Raw genomic sequence first — 18,928 nt, 5'->3', positions numbered from 1 at the left:
GGTATCCTATGATGTGCTGAGGGAGTTGGAAGCTATTTCATTTTAGCATGCCATTGAGCCCTCCATAAAAATGATTTGTATTTAGGCACGTAATATGTTGTGGAATTTACGATGACATTGGGACTAAAACTTAGTCAGGTAATTCAATATATCATCTGAATCTATGATACTGCCTTGCAACAATCTCTAGCTTTTAGAAATTGCAATGACAAATAATTGAAATTTCCTATTCTTGTGGGTGATTGGCTTCTGTTTGTGGCTTCACGCTAAATAAACATTTTACTTGGGTAGCTTCCTGTTATAATGGAGTCTTTGTGTCAGATCAGCTGAAACATTTGACTTGGTGATTTTGAACACAGGAAAATATGAGGGCTGTTAACTTGCCCATTGAGCTTCAGCTCTTAACTTCCTCATTTTAGTATTCACCTTTAACTTGATTACTGTTTCATTTTACTATGCTGTCTGGTAAATGATTACAGAGTTTAAAAGTCTGACAAGTAAATGAAATTTTGATGTTTTCACTTTTCATCCTTTGGTCCTACTTTCAGTGTTTACTTTGAAGTAATACCTTAGCTTTACCTTATCAATGCTGCTTTAATAACTTCAGACCATGAACCCTCTCCTCCATTTGGATCATTTTTAAATCTTTTTTTTCCCCAACACCCTCACCCCACAGAGCCATCTGTAAGTTGTTCTTGTGTTTTGCTTTCACTGAGCTCTGTTCCTTGTTTTGTTATTACTTTGGTCTGTTATCTTGTTTTTATGCCAGTATTAGTGCCTTCCTTTAGTCTTTAACACTCTTATTGTCACTTGTTCGTGACAAATCTCTCTTGAACTCCCACCTATCCCTGACCTTTTTATTTCCACCTACTCCATTTGAACAGTGTAAAATCCCAACTCATTTCTACCTGTCTTCAGCTCTGAGTCATACAAGCTTGAAACGTTAACTTTGTTTCTCTCTCCTGAATGCTGTCAGACCTAATACTTTTTCTAATACTGACAGGCGGATCCAGACGCCCAGAAGACCATTAAAGAAACCATCAAATAACCTCAAAGACCCAGTTGGTGTAAGTATCAACAAAGCTTTTGTTTCAAGATTTGATGGGTCTAGTTAGGGAATATTTTATGCAATGTGCTTGTTTTGAAATGAATGCTACCTATAGTGGTAAAGGGTTTTAACGAAAGGTTTTTGAGTTAATATGTCGCGATATATTTTCCAATTTCACACAAGTCTCCATTTAAACCGATGCATTTTAAACTTATTTTGACATTTCACTAGTTTGTGTGATTGGCAATTATTATTATTGCATGGAATTCTGAATTGCTACAACTGTTTTGGGGATCGCATTTCACAATTCAGTTTGATTGTCTTTTTAGTCTCTTGATTCTGTTGGGCGTGACTTCAGTTTGACAATGTGCTGGATTTTAAAACTTTGCTTTGAGGGAAAAACACTGATTCTCAACATTCATGTTGGTTGCCAGGTTTATTGTCGAGTCAGACCACTGACCATAGAAGATACAGAATGTTGTGTTGAACTTATCAGTAATACCACAATACAGCTTCATCCTCCGGATGGGATTCGAGTCAACAGGAATGGCGAGTTCAAAGAGGTAACCTGGAATGTTAAACTACTCAATCATTTTTATTTGTAAAACTGATGTCTATGATGCTAAACTCACTAATTTGGGTTTCTTTAGATGCAGTATTCTTTTAAAGAAGTGTTTGGAGCCTTTACAACCCAGAAAGAACTATTCAATGTCGTTGCACGACCCCTTGTGGAAGATCTGATTCATGGCAAAAATGGTATGTAAGTGTTTTTTCCAGTGGGAAAAACGATGAGATTCCTGCTGGGAGGATCAGTGTGATTCAACTCGCCAGTTTCGCACCAAATGCCCTCCCCTTTAGCCCTGGCATTGCCAGGTTGATACTGCTAGGATGCCAGCAGGCAGTGCCAGGGCACGACTCCACCATTTCCCTGCCCACCTGGGGGCATCAATGGCCTCTCAGCCCCCTGGCACAGCCATCACGACTGAGGGGAAAACACTGATTTTTGCATTTGGAAAGCAGTAACGATTGGCGCTGGGTTCCCAGTAACCCCGAGGGTCAGAGAATCTCAGGAGCGGGGAGAATCTTGTTTAAGCTGACACATCGTATTTAGATAATTACTTAAATAGGCAAATCTGGTGCCCACCCTCATTGGGCGGGAACCAGATTATGTTGGTGCTCTGGTGCAAGGAGTTTCTCCCCAGCGCTGAATGTGCAGTAGCCCCTCCCCTGTGATTCTCCAGCCCCAGCACAATCTGCGAATGGGCATGTGGGGCTGGAGAATTGCCCCCCCTTGACTCCAGGAACAAAGCAAGGTCTTGTTGGTGTAGAAAACAGTTAACACAATTTACCGTTGTAATTGTATCAAATACATTCCAGCGTAAAGCTGTCTGAATTAAAGTTCTGGTATGCTCATATATGATTTAACTCGGCATCTGAAATGAACTGTCTGATACTCTGAACCAGACTTCAAACCTTTTAGATTCAATGAAATGGGTATTTGGTGAGAGTGAGTGATAACCGTTCACAGCTTTACTATGCCACATCAACAAATAGTCAGAGCAATGAGTTTTATTACTGACACCAGAATGTGGGGGTATTATCTGTCCAGTGTGAGTAGGAGGCAAGAGTGTTGCTGTGCCTGAAGTCAATCTCTGCTGTCTGTCAGGTTTGCTGTTTACCTACGGTGTTACTGGAAGTGGGAAAACACACACAATGACTGGATCTCCTGGAGACGGTGGCCTTCTGCCTCGTTGCTTGGACATGATTTTTTGTAGCATTGGACCATTCCAAGCAAAGCGATATGTAAGTATTAATAGTGTTGACATGATTCACAACATCATGCTCAGCAAAGTTAAATGTAATAAATTAATGTAAGGCTGTATTTCCTTGAAAGATAAGTCATACTAATTTTAATCCATCTTGCTTAACTGTTTGGTTTTTGACAGGTGGCTGCCTTCAAATTGAAATGTTTGCACTCTTGGGATTGAAATACTGTCCACTTGGTATCAGCATTAATTGTGCTTTGTTTAAATAGAGCACAGCCAGTTGTATGAAGTTTCTACTAGTCAGCGCAATCAGCTGCTATATCAGTGTAAACTCTTGCCATTCTAGCCTTACTTCCATGCGACATCTAGTCACCTGGCTTACACCCACTGGAATTGGTTTGCAAAATAGCGCATTCCATTCAATAAGAAGTGTTTAAAAAAGATGGAAAGTGAATTGGATACGAAATGCATAAATGGCCATTGATTTGTTAATCACTGAGTTGCTCATCTAATCCCCTGTTAAACACAATGATTGTGTGCCGGGACGCAGGGATGGGAGATGGGATTTGAACAGATTTATCCGATGCAGAACTAGATATAAATGATAGACTGAAAGGTCTCTACTGAAATTCAACATTGACAAAGCAGTGCTAAATCTGAATTCAATTGCAGTGGCCAAAGTTCTCTGTACTAACTCTCTAAGCTCCCTTTTATGTGTAAGTTCCCTTTTGTGTGTGACCTATCTGTCAGCTTATTGTTCCTGGCTGTCTTCACAAATTGGTGTTTGTATCTTTACACTGCCATCTGGGCCTCTTGTGATAAGAGGATCAACGTCTATTGGTGATTCTTGTTCCACCTAGAGCCGCTTGCTGTGTCTCCTGGCCTTGCCAAGTAGATGTACGACTTGTCTGGTGATGGTAGGAGAGCTTTTAGGTAATTCAGGTGCTAAACCTATGTTTTGATTGTTAGAACAACTCGTTAGGCGCTCATACTTCAGAGATGATCCGACCAAAAATCATGTCCCTGTGTAAAAGAATAAAAAGCTTTAAATGACTTTGGTATTGTGTCTGCCACCTGCAGGTTTTCAAACCAGATGATAAGAATGCAATGGAGGTGCAGGGTGATGTTGATGCTCTGTTGGAGCGTCAGAAAAGAGATGCCCAGATTTCTGCAACTCCAAAGAACCTGCCCTCTAGGTAGGTGCCTAACACGGAAGAATTGATGGATGAAATATGATTAGTTGCTGGATGTGATTTTTCTATTTGGCAAGTGGGATTTTTAGCCCTGAGAGCAATTTTGTAAAGTTTAAATTCTGCTATGCACTGTCTTCTGCAAAGTGTGTATAAAATTTCAAATAGCCATTAATCCAATATACATGATTTGAATGAAAAGTAACCGTATAAAGCTGGGGATGATTTGATTATTTTACCAGGTCCTTTCCAGGTCCAGAAAGAAACCTTTAGGCCTATTCTTTTCTGACTTCCCAATCCCTTCTCAAACCACTAGTATCTCCAAATCCCTGTTCTCCACTTGCCTTAAGCAGGGGAACATTCCCTCGGACACCCAGAGGCCAAAATCCCACTCCTATCAAATGGCACATACTGATTCCTGCTATGATTGGGCAGGGATCCTGCTGGGATTGAACATTGAAATGAATCCCGGCAGTTAAAATCTCCTGGGTTGCACAATGGGGATGGATGTTTCCTGCTTCTCTCTGCCTTTAGTTAATATCTAGGCTTCGGTGTGTGCTAAAGTTCAGGTTTTCATTTTTAGTAAGTGGAAAGTTAATTTTACTGCAGTTGGGGATGTGGTAGGAATGGGAAGGAATCCATCAGAATAACTTAACCTTTCTAGCATTGTGGCCTTTTGTATTCCAGGATCTAATCATAGGAATGTGTTGCTTTGCCTCAATCATTTTATTGCTTTTTGAAAATCTAAATACCCCAACTCCCTGATGCAGCAGAAGGAGCTCAGATTTGATATATTTTCTGCTGTGTTAGCTGATTTCAATTGAGACACCGTTAGAGTTTTTATAGTATCATCCTCAGTTGAATGCTTGCTGAAATGTAGACATCTAGCAAAGATCAGATCAGGTTTAGGTGCAACTGTCTGAGCAAGTTAGTCAAATCATACATCTTGGTTCATGGACATGATGTCCACTTGAGTGGTGCATTAGGAGGGAATCCATAACACTAGCACTGTTAGAAGTCCAGTCCAACGCCAGCATCTCCACGTCATGACCAGCACTGTTGCTCAACTCTGTATATTATATACAAATTTACTTAGGGGTTTAAAAAGGGTGGCATGGACAAGTTGGGCCGAAGGGCCTGTTTCCATGCTGTAAACCTCTATGACCCTACTTTTGGAATCGTGCATAAATGTTTAATAAATGTAAGGGTCATTTTAAAAGATTGCTGGTATCCGTTTTTAATGATCCCAGCAGCTGTATCGGGCGTGTAGTTAATTTGTTGGAACAATTCATTTACACAGGCACAGAATGGATCCAGAGTTTGCTGATATGATTACAGTGCCTGAACACTGCAAAGCTGAGGGAGTGGATGAAGACAGTGTCTATAGCCTATTTGTTTCTTATGTTGAAATCTACAACAATTACCTTTATGATCTTCTTGAAGAAATTCCACCAGATCCAATTAAACCAAAGTAGGTTGCCTTAAGATTTTTTATAAGTGCTGTTGTGTTGGTGTTTCGCTTGTTTCTGGCTGCATGCTTCCTGAATCTGCTGTGTTTAATAAAATTGAGTGATATGTTACCAGATTAATATAGTGGGGTGGACTGGAAACTAGTTGTTTTCCCAACAAGAGAAAGGAAAGGGAGTGTTTCATCCAAGGTTGTTAAATGTGTCGTAGCATCGGTTTTTCTAAGCGCTGCCAACAGGAGTGAGAAGCAATCTGCTTGCCCTGCAGGATGCGAACATTGCAGAGGGATCCAAGAAATGATGGAAGATAAGTAATTTTTTTTTCTTGTCTAATATTGAAATGTAAGTGAGAATCCGTAACCAACATTCTTGTCTTAAATCTGGAATGGCCCACAAATTAATATCAGAATTTAATTTTAAAAATGTGTGATGTCTGAGGCTTGGTGTGAATTTTGACCAGCTGGCCAGTTAGTGGCCAGAGAGTCAATTAAGGACAGTGGGCAGGTTGCAGAGGCTGGAGGGCCAGAGGGAGGCCATCCAGCACTGAAAGGTCAGCAGCCCATCTGTCAGTGGTGGGAGCTACCAATATACATAGGAGACACGCTCTGACCTTTGAACCAACAAAAGTAAAATTAGCCACAGCTGTTATTGTGAAGGAGGAAACCCTTCAGAAGGGGCCCGATCCATTTCGCAATTGGGGTTTGGGGTGTTAGGGTTGGTTCCTCTGCTCCACAAAGTCTGACACCAGGAGGCTGCCTCTTTTCTTGGCCACGATTCCATGTCAGTGGGGGGGACGGGTGTTGTTGACAGCAGCCTTGAAAATTCCAGTCAGTGTCTGCACCATGCCCTTTTTAAAAAAAATATAAGTCCTTTTCGAGGCTTTAGCTGACTACTCACTATTTGCAGGCAGGTAGTTGTCAACCTCCACACCTGGGTTCGATTCCTGGCTTGGGCACTGTCTGTGTGGAGTCTGCACGTTCTCCCCGTGTTTGTGTGGGCTTCCTCTGGATGCTCTGGTTTCCTCCCACAGTCCAAAGATGTGCGGGTCAGGTGAATTGGCCGTGCTAAATTCTCCTTCAGTGTACCCGAACAGGCGCCAGAGTATGGTGACTAGGGGATTTTCACAGTAACTTCATTGCACTGTGAATGTAAGCCTACTTGTGACTAATAAATAAATTTTACTTTAAAAACCATCCATTTCCTAAAATGGTCCAGAGGTAGGAATGTGTGCCAGACTGTACCAGGAACTTATGGGCCGATTCTTCTCCTCACCCCACCTATCTGTTGCCACCTTCTGATTTGTAATACGATTTTTGTTTGTTAAAATGGAACTACTATATTGGCCCTTTTGAAAAAAATTAAATTGTTGATATAATGTATATATTTCTACACACCTTTTTGTTTTCAGTCTGCTTGGAGCAAAAAAAAATCCAGATTCCTGTGTGACCTGGTAAATGTAGTGTGATCAAACACAAACCTTGCAGCTAGGGTTTAAACATTTGACATTGGTTTCTAGACTTGTGTTTGAGTTCAATTGCATCGATATGTTCTTGCAAACTTCACTTGAGTGCTTCCACACATACTTTGGCTTGTCTTCAAAAGGGATTAACATTTAAGTTTTGCAGAGGGAGTTGGGATGAGCATGTTAAGACCATAAGATGTAGGGGCACAAATAGGTCGTTCAGCCCATCGAACCTGCTTCGCCATTCAATGATATCAAGACTAATCTGAAATTATAATCCTCAACTCCATTTTCCAGCCTTATCCTCATAACCCTTGATTCCTTTACTGATTAAAAATCTGCCTATTTCAGGCTTGGTAAGAAGTCTAACAACACCCGGTTCAAGTCCAACAGGTTTATTTGGTAGCAAAAGCCACTAGCTTTCGGAACAGGCTGTTCCTTCATCAGGTGGGTGGGAGTTCTGATCACAAAACAGGGCACAAAGACACAAACTCAATTTACATGAATAATGATTGGAATGTGAGTCTTTACAGCTAATCACGTCTTAAAGGTACAGACAATGTGAGTTATTTCAGGCTTGAACATACTTAAAAACGCTGCTTCCACAGTCCTCTGCGGTAAGTAACTCCACAGATTCACAACCTTCTGAGAGAAAAAACTCCTCATCTTTTTAATTGGGTGACCCCTTACTCTGAGATTATGCCCTCTGGTCCTAGACTCTCCCACGAGGGGAGACAATCTGTCGAGCCCCATGAGACATATAGGATTCTCAATCAGGTCACCTCTCGTTCTTCTAAATTCCAATGAATACAGGCCCAACTAATCAATCTGAAAAAGAAAATGTTGTTTGCATGGGAGACAGTAGTTGGGAAATATATGGTACACCCTACTAGGAAATGCAAAGTACGACACTATATTTTATTCTCATACTTTTTCTCAAACCCAAGGATGCCAAATTTAAATACACTATTAAAATACAGCGCTTGCTCCCCAAGTGATTCGAACTGTGCATTATCGTATATGTACTATTAGCTGATTTGAAGAGTAATATTTTGGCCAATAAATTGATGGCACGGTGGTTAGCACTCACAGCTCCAGGGACCCGGGTTCAATTCCTGGCTTGGGTCATTGTCTGTGTGGAGTTTGCACATTCTCCCCGTGTCTGCGTGGGTGTCCTCCCGGGTGCTCCGGTTTCTTCCCACAGTCTGAAAGGAGTGTTGGTTAGATGCATTGACCTGAACAGGCGCCGGAGTGTGGCGACAAGGGGAATTTCACATTAACTTCATTGCAGTGTTAATGTAAGCCTTACTTGTGACTAATAAATAAACTTTAACTTTATAAATTAATTGCAACAATATGCATTGGGAAGCAGGTACATTGATACATCGTTCCTGCTCCTGGTCACTATCCAGTGGTAGTCCCCAAGCTGTATATATGGATGTCAGATATTGTCAGATTCAATCTGAGCCGCACTGCCCAATAAGAGAGATTAATGACCTGTTCCATTTTATCTTTTTAATAAAACCTCGGCACAAAGCCTTATGACATGCCTGTTTCAAATGAATAATGCTAGTCCTACTGAAGACCTTGTTGAAATAATAATGTATATCTGTCCTGGTTGAACCTAATTGCGTTTGAAGGCATTGAATTCCTTTCTACACACACTTTAGGTGACTTTTTTTTCCCAGGGTCCTTTTGGAAATGGCTGAATACTTCTCACTCTTCCCTCACTCCTACAAAATAATTTTTGCATAATTGTGTTGAAATGACAGGGAAGAAAGAGAATTGATGGGGCCATTGTCTGAGTAAATTGAGAGCAGTTACACTGTTCTTGGTCACTTTATCTTTCTTCCCCCACCCCCGCCTCCTCAATCAAACTGGCACCATGTAAATTTGTATTCTGATGGAATCCATGTGTGCTCAAACAATATTGGAACATGCCTTAAATTGCATTTTATTGGCTATGCAGATTTCAGAATACTAAAAATAGTTTTGAATATGCCACGTACAATCTATTCTGCTATCATTGAATATTTCTGAATCAAAAAGGGAGAAAAGTAGAAAACTGTAGGCCAGTTTAACAGCTGTGATTGGGAGATTTGGAATCTATTAATAAGGAAGTAGCAACGAGACATTTGGAAAGTCAGAACGCAATTAATCAGAGTCAGCGTGATTTTCTGACTACTAAATCGTGTTTGACTGATTTTCTGGAGTTCTTCGAAGGGGTAACAAGCAAAGTGAATAATGGGGGTCCTGTAAATGTTGTGTATCAGGACTTCCAGAAGGCATTTGATAAGGTGCCACACAAAAGGTTAATGCACAAAATAAGATCCTGTGGGGTTGGGGGTAACACATTGGCTTGGATTAGTAATCAACATAAAGCAGAGTGGGGATAAATGGGTCATTTTTGGCAATCTATAACTGGTGGCGTGCTACCGGGTTCCATTCTCGGGGTCCCAATTTGTATTAATGACTTGGATGCAGGGATAGAATCTACTATAGCCAGATTTACAGATGACACTAAAATAGGTGGGAAAGCAAGTTGCAATGTGAAAATAAGACATTTACAAATGGTTATGATGAGGAGAGTGGGCCAAAATTTGGCAGATGGAATTTGACTTGGATAAGTGTGAGGTTATCTGTTTTGGTTGGAGGAATAAAAAGGCAACTTATTATCTAAATGAAGAGAAACATCAAAATGCTTCAGTACAGAGGGATCTGGGTGTCCTTGTGCTCGTATCGCAGAAAGTTAGAATGTAGGTGGAGCAGGTAATTAAGACGACAAATAGAATTTTTCATTGCAAATGTACAGGGTATTGATGAGACTGCATCTGTAATACTGTACACGGTTTTGATCCTGATGTATGCATTAGAGACGGTTTAGAGGAGGTTCACCAAATTGATTCTAGGCATGAAGGACTTTTTGAAGAGAGGTTGAACAGTTTAGGCCTATACTGGATGGAGTATGAGAAAGAGGAGATCTAATTGAGGTACATAAGATGCTAAAGGGGATGGACAGGGTGGATGTAGAGCGGATGTTTCCTGTTGGACATTCTAGAACAAGAGGCACTTAGTTTTAGGCTAAGGGGTGGCTGATTTAAAACACAAATGAGGAATTATTTCATTTAAAGGGTCGTGAATCTGGAATTCTCTACCCCAGAATGCAGTGGATGCCAGAACATTAAACAAATTTGAGGAGATAATTGGGTTATGGGGAGTGGGGCAGGAAGGTGGATTTGAGATGCGATCAACCGTGATTGTATTGAATGGTGCAGCAGGCTCAAGGGGCTGGATAACCTATTCCTGCTCCTAGTTCTTGTGTTGTTAAGAATGCAATATCCGGTGTTTCCAGGCGAATATTATAACTTCCCAAAGTCTTTTCTTCCATGCAGCATAACAAACTTTGATTTTTAAGACTTGAATGCATTCTATAATTTGCTCATTGTTCATTATTTCCTCCATTGTACACCACATAAACATTTTTGAGCATAAGCTAATGAGCTTTATATTGGATTTCTTTATAACTGTTGCCATGTTTCTTTATTAGGTGGAACTGTAACAGCACTCCTGTGCGGAACATTGATTTCATGTACGTCTCTGTAATATACAAGCTACCAGGGGTAATCATTGTAACTGATAGAGTAGTTGGGTAACATTTAGCTGGTTGATGTTTGTTCTAGCTAATATTGTCCTTTTTCAGCTAACTGACCCATCCTGTCCCCATGGCTTCCTAGTTGTTGTAACCAGTAGTGGTCCCAAGCATGTATAGAGGCTTTCACTCCTTGCACTTGTGCTTAGTCTCAAACACAAAACAAAATGATGCTAGCACAACAAATGCTTGAATGTTAGCTTGCTTTTTGTAAAAGTGTACATTCCAGTGGTAAACATTTTGATATATTTGATTGTGGCATTCCAGGTGTACATTTGTGAGCTCTGCTTCCCTTCCTCCTCAATAATACATTCTGGTTATACCAAGCTGTTTTTGTATCACATAGATGGAACTTTGTAGTTACCAAGGACTCCGTTTCATCCTTCTGGTGGTAGACAAATTAGTCTTCATCAATGTGTCAGTACCATTCCTGTTGTTCTTTGGGTTGGGGGGTAGTGGGGGAGGGAGGCACACACGACCTGCATTTATTCATATAGTGCTATTCGTAATCGCTGACCTCTCGAAGTGCTTTACAGCCAGTGAAGTACTTTTTGAAGTGTGGTTGCTGTTGTAATGGAGAAAATGTGGCACCCAATATATGTTCAGCAAGCTCCCACAAAGAGCAATGTGATAATGACCAGATCATCTGTTCTGTTACGTTGATTTGAGATTAATATTGGCCAAGATGAAATGGACAACTGAGTAATATTTGCCAACCAAGAAATCTGATCAATAAGTAAAGGGGATAATTTATTAAGCTAAGATAATTTACTAAGTGTGTGCCAAGATGTTTCAAAGGTGCCTATAGCCAATGGAGTAAGTGTAATCACTTATAAGGTAGGTGGCAGGGAGGGATGGTGACAACCAATTTGTCTCCAGCAAGGTTTCAAACAACAGTGAGATACATGGCCAGGTAATCTGTTTGTGATACTGTTCATGGGATAAATATTCACCATAGCACAAGGACAGAAGCATATTGATCAAACTTTAGGATCATAGAAAAATCCAGCAGACTGGTTTACACCTTATTTTTGCTACTTTATATTTGTAATCCTCAGATACAATTGCAGTATGTCTGAACTTGTCTTTTCAGAAGAACCTACTGCATGTAGGATTTCACAGTAACTTCATTGCAGCATTAATGTGAGCCTACTTGTGACTAGTAAATAAACAAAAATGTAGTTTCTCTATGTTTATTTAAAAAGAAAATGCTGCTTTTTTAAACTTCATTCAATGAGCTGCATTTAAGATCAGTTATGAGAGGAGGGTTACGACCTAGGCTAACTGTTTTATTTGTTTGTAAACTCTGGCTTTGGTTTAAAATAGCAGTTTTCAATAGTTTGTACAAACAATTCAAATTCTATACTTGGAATTGTAATAAATGACAGGCAATCTCTCCTTCCTGGGTGGTCAGGGCTGCTCTGAGAAAATGGGGTAATGAATTTGAAATACAGCAACGCTTCCTGGATAAGTTGCATGCATAAACTTTACAATAGTTTGCAGTTCTGCTTTGCTGCTTAAGGTGACTCCTGGCCTTGTTTCTCATAAACAAGGATCACTTCTGTAGATTTAACAGGCAGAATGGTGCTGCTGAAATCTGTTTAAATTCTATGCTTGCATGCATTTGCAATTATTTGAAACTTGGCAATCCCACTTAATACTGACTTCCTTGGAACAATCATGCTTAGAAAGAAATGTCACAGATAATTTAGAATTAATAACATTTCAATTCATTAAACAATTTATATTTTGAGATTCAGCAAAATTAAACTGTAATTAAAATTTTTTGAGTTGAGTCTACCAAATGGGTCGAAGAACAAAAATTGTTAACCCTTTCCTGGAAAGTGAAATGTATCCTATAGGTAAGCTGTAAATGATGTATATATCCACATAAATTTGCCGTATGTCTGCATTAGAGGGGACGTGAGGAAAAACTTTTTCACCCAGAGGGTGGTGGGCATCTGGAATTCACTGCTTAAGTTAGTAGTTGAGGCTGAAACGCTCAAATCATTTGAAAGGTGTTTGGATCTGCATCTGAAATGCTGTAACCGGCAAAGCTATGGGCCAGATGCTGGAAAATGGGAAGCTAGTTTTCTTTTTGGCCAAAGCAGACACAACAGGCTGAATGACCTGTTTCTGCACAAACTTATCTATTGTTCTATTTGTCAATGAAAGTAATAACTTATGGTAAAGTTTTGGACTGTTCGTTTCATCTCTTCGCTGCTGCCCAAATGTGCATGTAAATATTTTAGACAAACTTTGGTTCGAATTATATTCATGTCCTAACTACTGAAAGAATGAGCCAGTTAGATGTTTCTGATCAGTCCTAGCTGAATAATATTTTTCTGCGGAATGAGGCATAATGGCACAGTCAGGATTTTTTCTATAATAATTTGAGAATTAAACAGACTGTTTGTTTATAGACCTCCACAATCCAAAATTCTTCGAGAAGATTCTAATCATAACATGTATGTGGCTGGTTGCACTGAGGTGGAGGTGAAGTCAACGGAAGAAGCTTTTGAAGTATTTTGGAAAGGTGAGTTGCACTTGATTGCAGTTATTTTCCATCTATAAGATTAGTTCTTGCATCCCCTGTAGGTCGAGAGAAGAATGACACCATATCCAAATGTTTGACATTTTTATGGATATCCTCAAGCATATGGTCTTCAATTACAGCTCTAAGGGACCAGGGGTATTGATACCAATTCATTGATAACTCAGTATATGTCCTCAGTCATTGATTGAATGGAAATCCAGTTCTCTGCCAAATTCCTTACCTGCCTTACTATTGCTAAACCACTTCAGGGCACTCCTTTTCTTTGCAGGCCAGAAGAAGCGACGTATTGCTAACACAACATTAAATCGAGAATCCAGCCGTTCACATAGTGTTTTCATCATCAAGTTGGCTCAGGCTCCATTAGATGCTGATGGGGACAATGTCCTTCAGGTAAATGAAGCCATGGAAGATGTTTAATTTTCTTTTATTTGGGCGTTGGTGATATTAGCATTACAAATAATCTGAACACTGGAAAGCATTTCATTATAGGTGCATGCCAGCTCCCGAAAGTTGCGCATGTTTTGTTTAATAACATTTAAGAAAGTATTTTTATTTTCTTTTGGTCCTCTGATAACATGGGAATTTTTCCACCATTTCCTCCATACCTTGGTAGCTGAGACTTCTACCTTGTTGGATGGAACTTTCCATCTAAAATCCTACACCCCTACTTCTCCCTCCACTTATAAAGAAAAGTATTGGAGCCGTTGCCCATCTACTTGGACAAGGCTTTGGGATTTGTCTTGTACCTCTTCCACTTCTATTCTCTGCATCCATTTCCTTATCGCCTTGCTCTCAAGTGTCTTGAGATGTTTTCTCTGCATAAATTTCTTTCTTCCTTTGCCGAAACCTGCAAAAGTATTGTTGGGTGCACCAATCATCAGTATTAAGCTAGCACCATCCTTGTCTATTCATTCCACTCTGGGAATATCAGTACTGTTGTAATTAACATGTTAAAATAGTTTCACATGAGCAAATACTCCAGAACAGCCGAGAATGACTGACTGCACAACGGTAGTGTAAGTTCACCAGCACACCAACTTAAGGTACGTTTATGCTGCTGTTGCATTGTAATGCAGTATTAGTTTTACAAGTGGTTTGGTGAGTTTTTTTCATCCTGGAATCCATCACTTGTTTTTAAAATAGGAAACTAGAGAACCGTCTGGAAATCCATGGAAAGACTTAACATGCTGTCAGCTATACTATAGTTTAAGTGAATATTTCTATATTTTTACTATGTGTGTCACTCAGTTATTCCTTTTATCTCAGGCCAAGGATCAGACAATAGTGAGCCAACTGTCCCTGGTGGACCTGGCAGGAAGCGAGAGAACAAACAGGACAAAAGCTGAAGGCAGCAGGTTGCGAGAGGCAGGTAGGGATTTTAACAAAGCAAAGTCTTGTTTGTGAATTGTGTTGTGCGCCTGCTGTATTTAGCACTGTGCTGAGATTAGTGATAAGATTTTTCTACACAAGTGTCATTGCCTGAAGTTGACGCTGGGTAAGAAGTTCTGAACTTGTTCCTGAGTGGAGAAATTGTCTCTTTCCCCAAGTCCACGCTGTGAGCAAAGATATTTGTGTAGTAGCATTGTGTGAGATTGAGATGTGTTGAGGCAAAGCTTTGAATTTGAAGACCCTCTCCATGCTTGCCATTGTGCTGGCTTTCTGGATTCCTCTTGCTTACAAAGGTCTGAGCTCTTACTGTAGAATTATTTTCACACTGTGCTTCTCTTGGGCAGTTTTTATTTGCAAGAGTTACAAAAGCAGACCAAAAATATTCTTTATACAGTAGGTCATAAAAGCAAGTGTGCTTTTAAGTCTCTCTCTAACATCTTGCTGGCCACAGCTTTTCAGTACAAACTAATTTCCAAGTAGAATTTGGCTGTTCTAAAAAAAAATTTGGCCATTTTCCTGAAATGAGAAGGATTGTTGTGTTTTTTTTCTAAACTTGCTATTTATTTGTGTACTGTGAAAGTTTGTCCAGCTGTGCTACAGCTCTGTTTGACTTCTAGCCTGCATCTCACTCATCCTTCTGCTTGTTGATATGGTTAGATTTTCACCAAAAATGACCATATTTGAAAATGGTTCATGTTAATGAGCACAAATACTGTTTGAGTACTGGGATCAAAATAAGTAAAATAACTTTCTCATGCAGGTAACATTAATCAGTCGTTGATGACACTAAGAACATGTATTGAAGTGCTAAGGGAAAACCAAATATATGGAACAAATAAGGTAATGTCTGAATTTCAAAAGTAGCTGTATTCAAGCAAGTTAAAACATAGAACAGTACAGCACAGAACAGGCCCTTCGGCCCACGATGTTGTGCCGAGCTTTATCTGAAACCAAGATCAAGCTATCCCACTCCCTATCATCCTGGTGTGCTCCATGTGCCTATCCAATAACCGCTTAAATGTTCCTAAAGTGTCTGACTTGACTATCACTGCAGGCAGTCCATTCCACACCCCAACCACTCTCTGCGTAAAGAACCTACCTCTGATATCCTTCCTATATCTCCCACCACGAACCCTATAGTTATGCCCCCTTGTAATAGCTCCATCCACCCGAGGAAATAGTCTTTGAACGTTCACTCTATCTATCCCCTTCATCATTTTATAAACCTCTATTAAGTCTCCCCTCAGCCTCCTCCGATCCAGAGAGAACAGCCCTAGCTCCCTCAACCTTTCCTCATAAGACCTACCCTCCAAACCAGGCAGCATCCTGGTAAATCTCCTCTGCACTCTTTCCAGCGCTTCCACATCCTTCTTATAGTGAGGTGACCAGAACTGCACACAATATTCCAAATGTGAAAGTTTAAAGTTTATTTATTAGAGTCATAGGGGTTTACAGCATGGAAACAGGCCCTTCGGCCCAACTTGTCCATGCCGCCCTTTTTTAAAAAACCCCTAAGCTAGTCCCAATTGCCCGCATTTGGCCCATATCCCTCTATACCCAAATTACCCATGTAACTGTCTAAACGCTTTTTAAAAGACAAAATTGTACCTGCCTCTACTACTACCTCTGGCAGCTCGTTCCAGATACTCTCCACCCTCTGTGTGAAAAAATTACCCTTTTGGACACTTTTGTATCTCTCCCCTCACACTTAAACCTATGCCCTCTAGTTCTAAACTCCCCTACCTTTGGGAACAGATATTGACTTTCTAGCTGATCTGCCCCTCATTATTTTATAGACCTCTATAAGACCACCCCTCGGCCTTCTACACTCCAGAGAAAAAAGTCTCAGTCTATCAAGTCTCTCCTTATAACTCAAACCATCAAGTCCCGGTAATCCTAGTAAATCTCTTAGTTTAATAATATCCTTTCTATAATAGGGTGACCAGAACTGTACACAGTATTCCAAGTGTGGCCTTACCAATGTCTTGTACAACTTCAACAAGATGTCCCAACTCTTGTATTCAATGTTCTGACCAATGAAACCAAGCATGCTGAATGCCTTTTTCACCAGTCTGTCCACCTGTGACTCCACTTTCAAGGAACTATACACGTGTACCCCTTGATCTCTTTGTTCTGTAACTCTCCCCAACGCCCTACCATTAACTGAGTAAGTCCTGCCTTGGTTCAATCTACCAAAATGCATCACCTCGTGTTTATCTAAATTAAACTCCATCTGCCATTCATCAGCCCACTGGCCCAATTGATCAAGATCCCATTGCAATCCAAGATAACCTTCTTCACTGTCCACTATGCTACCAATCTTGGTGTCATCTGCAAACTTACTAACCATGCCTCCTATATTCTCATCCAAATCATTAGTATAAATGACAAATAACAGTGGACCCAGCACTGATCCCTGAGGCACACCGCTGGTCACAGGTCTCCAGTTTGAAAAACAGCCCTCTATAACCACCCTCTGGCTTCTGTCAAGCCAGTTCTTTATCCATTTAGCTACCTCACCCTGGATCCCGTGAGATTTAACCTTGTGCAACAACCTACCATGCGGTACCTTGTCAAAGGCCTTGCTAAAGTCCATGTAGACAACATCAACTGCACTGTCCTCCCCTACCTTCTTGGTTACCCCTTCAAAAAACTCAATCAAATTTGTGAGACATGATTTTCCACTCTCAAAGCCATGCTGACTCTCCCTAACCAGTTCTTGTGTCTCTAAATGTCTGTAGATCCTGTCTCTTAAAATACCTTCCAACAACTTACCCACCACATATGTGAGGCTCACCGGCCTGTAGTTCCCAGGCTTTTCTCTGGGAAACTACAGGCTGGTCACAAGTCGGCTTATTACTCACAAGTAGGCTTGGATTCACACTGCCATGAAGTTACTGTGAAAATCCCCGAGTTGCCACACTCCGGCGCCTGTTCAGAAACACTGAGGGAGAATTTAGCATGGCCAATGCATCAAACCAGCATGTCTTTTGCACTGTGGGAGGAAACCAGGTCATCCGGAGGAAACCCACGCAGACACGGGGAGAATGTGCAAACTCCACACAGACAGTGACCCAAGCCAGGAATTGAACCTGGATCCTTGGTGCTGTGAGGCAGCAGTGCTAATCACTGTGCTGCCCCAGTTTTACTGTTTGAGAGTAAAATTTCAAAGCAATATTATTGTTCCTCTTGTGCTTTTGCACAAATTGTTTATTACTGCCCTTTTTAAAATCAATTTCAACATAATCTTGTGACATGGTTGTGTTTTTCCCAGATGGTTCCATACAGAGATTCAAAGCTTACTCACCTTTTTAAAAACTATTTTGATGGTGAGGGGAAGGTTCGGATGATTGTGTGTGTCAATCCCAGAGCAGATGACTATGAGGAAACCCTGGTGAGTGTCGTAGAAAGGATGGAGTAGATTGCCCTAACATTCAATTTGGAACATCTTCAGTCTTTTGGCAATACAAAAGTGAACTGTTAATACCTTTGGTGAATATCTGTCTCATGATGCTGGATTTAGTTCTCATGATTACACTTGCACTTTCCTCTCGTAACAAGCGTGTTTTTCGATTTTTGAGAAGTTATGAGGAGCTTTCATCTCATGGGCCCAGAACTTCTCGTCAGGGGCAATGTTGGGTGCAGTGCTGCTGCCTGTGAGAATTTTACTGACCCAAATCTTTTACTGATTTGTTCTGATTCTGTCTGACCCAGAAATGGGCAGTGCAGCATCTCCTATGCAAGTCCAGTGAGTGAGTGGAGTTTGGGGGGAGGAGAGAACACACCCCTTTTTACATCACTAGCTACTGTCATCTGGTTAAAGTTTTTAAGGCTCTATATCTGTTCATGAATGTGTGGATTAGAGATGGGTTGATGGGGTAGGGTGGCGGAGTTGGTGGGGAATTAGTTGAGCTGGGGTGAGGGTTGATTACCCAGCTGTTGGGCAGTTTAAAGCTGATCTGACTTTGCCAGGGTAAGTCCCACATTCTAGTCCAAGTTTCCATTCCGAGCTCTGCCTCGGAGATGTTAAGAAGTTTAACAACACCAGGTTAAAGTCCAACAGGTTTATTTGGTAGCAAAAGCCACACAAGCTTTCGAGGCTCTAAGCCCCTTCAGGTGAGTGGGAATTCTGTTCACAAACAGAACTTATAAAGACACAGACTCAATTTACATGAATAATGGTTGGAATGCGAATACTTACAACTAATCCAGTCTTTAAGAAACAAAACAATGGGAGTGGAGAGAGCATCAAGACAGGCTAAAAAGATGTGTATTGTCTCCAGACAAGACAGCCAGTGAAACTCTGCAGGTCCACGCAACTGTGGGGGTTACAGATAGTGTGACATGAACAACAAGAAGCTACGGCATCTCCTCCGGAGCCTTCAACATGTCATTGATGAA

General features: G+C 40.7%; 1 protein-coding gene across 4 annotated transcripts in view; it reads left to right on the top strand.

Annotated features, from left to right (window-relative positions):
* The window catches only part of kif23 (kinesin family member 23), a 48,672-nt gene that overhangs the window by 14,192 nt on the left and 15,552 nt on the right, over positions 1 to 18,928 (top strand). For 2 of the 4 annotated variants that reach the window (XM_078241230.1, XM_078241232.1), the window contains exons 2-13: positions 1,004 to 1,067; positions 1,483 to 1,611; positions 1,699 to 1,804; positions 2,715 to 2,851; positions 3,895 to 4,010; positions 5,305 to 5,475; positions 10,480 to 10,521; positions 13,005 to 13,117; positions 13,407 to 13,528; positions 14,405 to 14,507; positions 15,288 to 15,367; positions 17,802 to 17,921. In XM_078241230.1, coding sequence (XP_078097356.1) covers positions 1,004 to 1,067; positions 1,483 to 1,611; positions 1,699 to 1,804; positions 2,715 to 2,851; positions 3,895 to 4,010; positions 5,305 to 5,475; positions 10,480 to 10,521; positions 13,005 to 13,117; positions 13,407 to 13,528; positions 14,405 to 14,507; positions 15,288 to 15,367; positions 17,802 to 17,921 — 1,303 coding nt within the window. The remainder of the gene's footprint in view (positions 1 to 1,003; positions 1,068 to 1,482; positions 1,612 to 1,698; positions 1,805 to 2,714; positions 2,852 to 3,894; positions 4,011 to 5,304; positions 5,476 to 10,479; positions 10,522 to 13,004; positions 13,118 to 13,406; positions 13,529 to 14,404; positions 14,508 to 15,287; positions 15,368 to 17,801; positions 17,922 to 18,928) is intronic. The other 2 variants (XM_078241231.1, XM_078241233.1) reach the window with 1 other exon arrangement.

Source organism: Mustelus asterias, chromosome 24 (assembly GCF_964213995.1).
Source record: "Mustelus asterias chromosome 24, sMusAst1.hap1.1, whole genome shotgun sequence".
Lineage (NCBI taxonomy): Eukaryota > Metazoa > Chordata > Chondrichthyes > Carcharhiniformes > Triakidae > Mustelus > Mustelus asterias.
The sequence above is the reverse complement of the archived record's forward strand: the minus strand, read 5'-3'. Positions and strand labels throughout refer to the sequence as shown.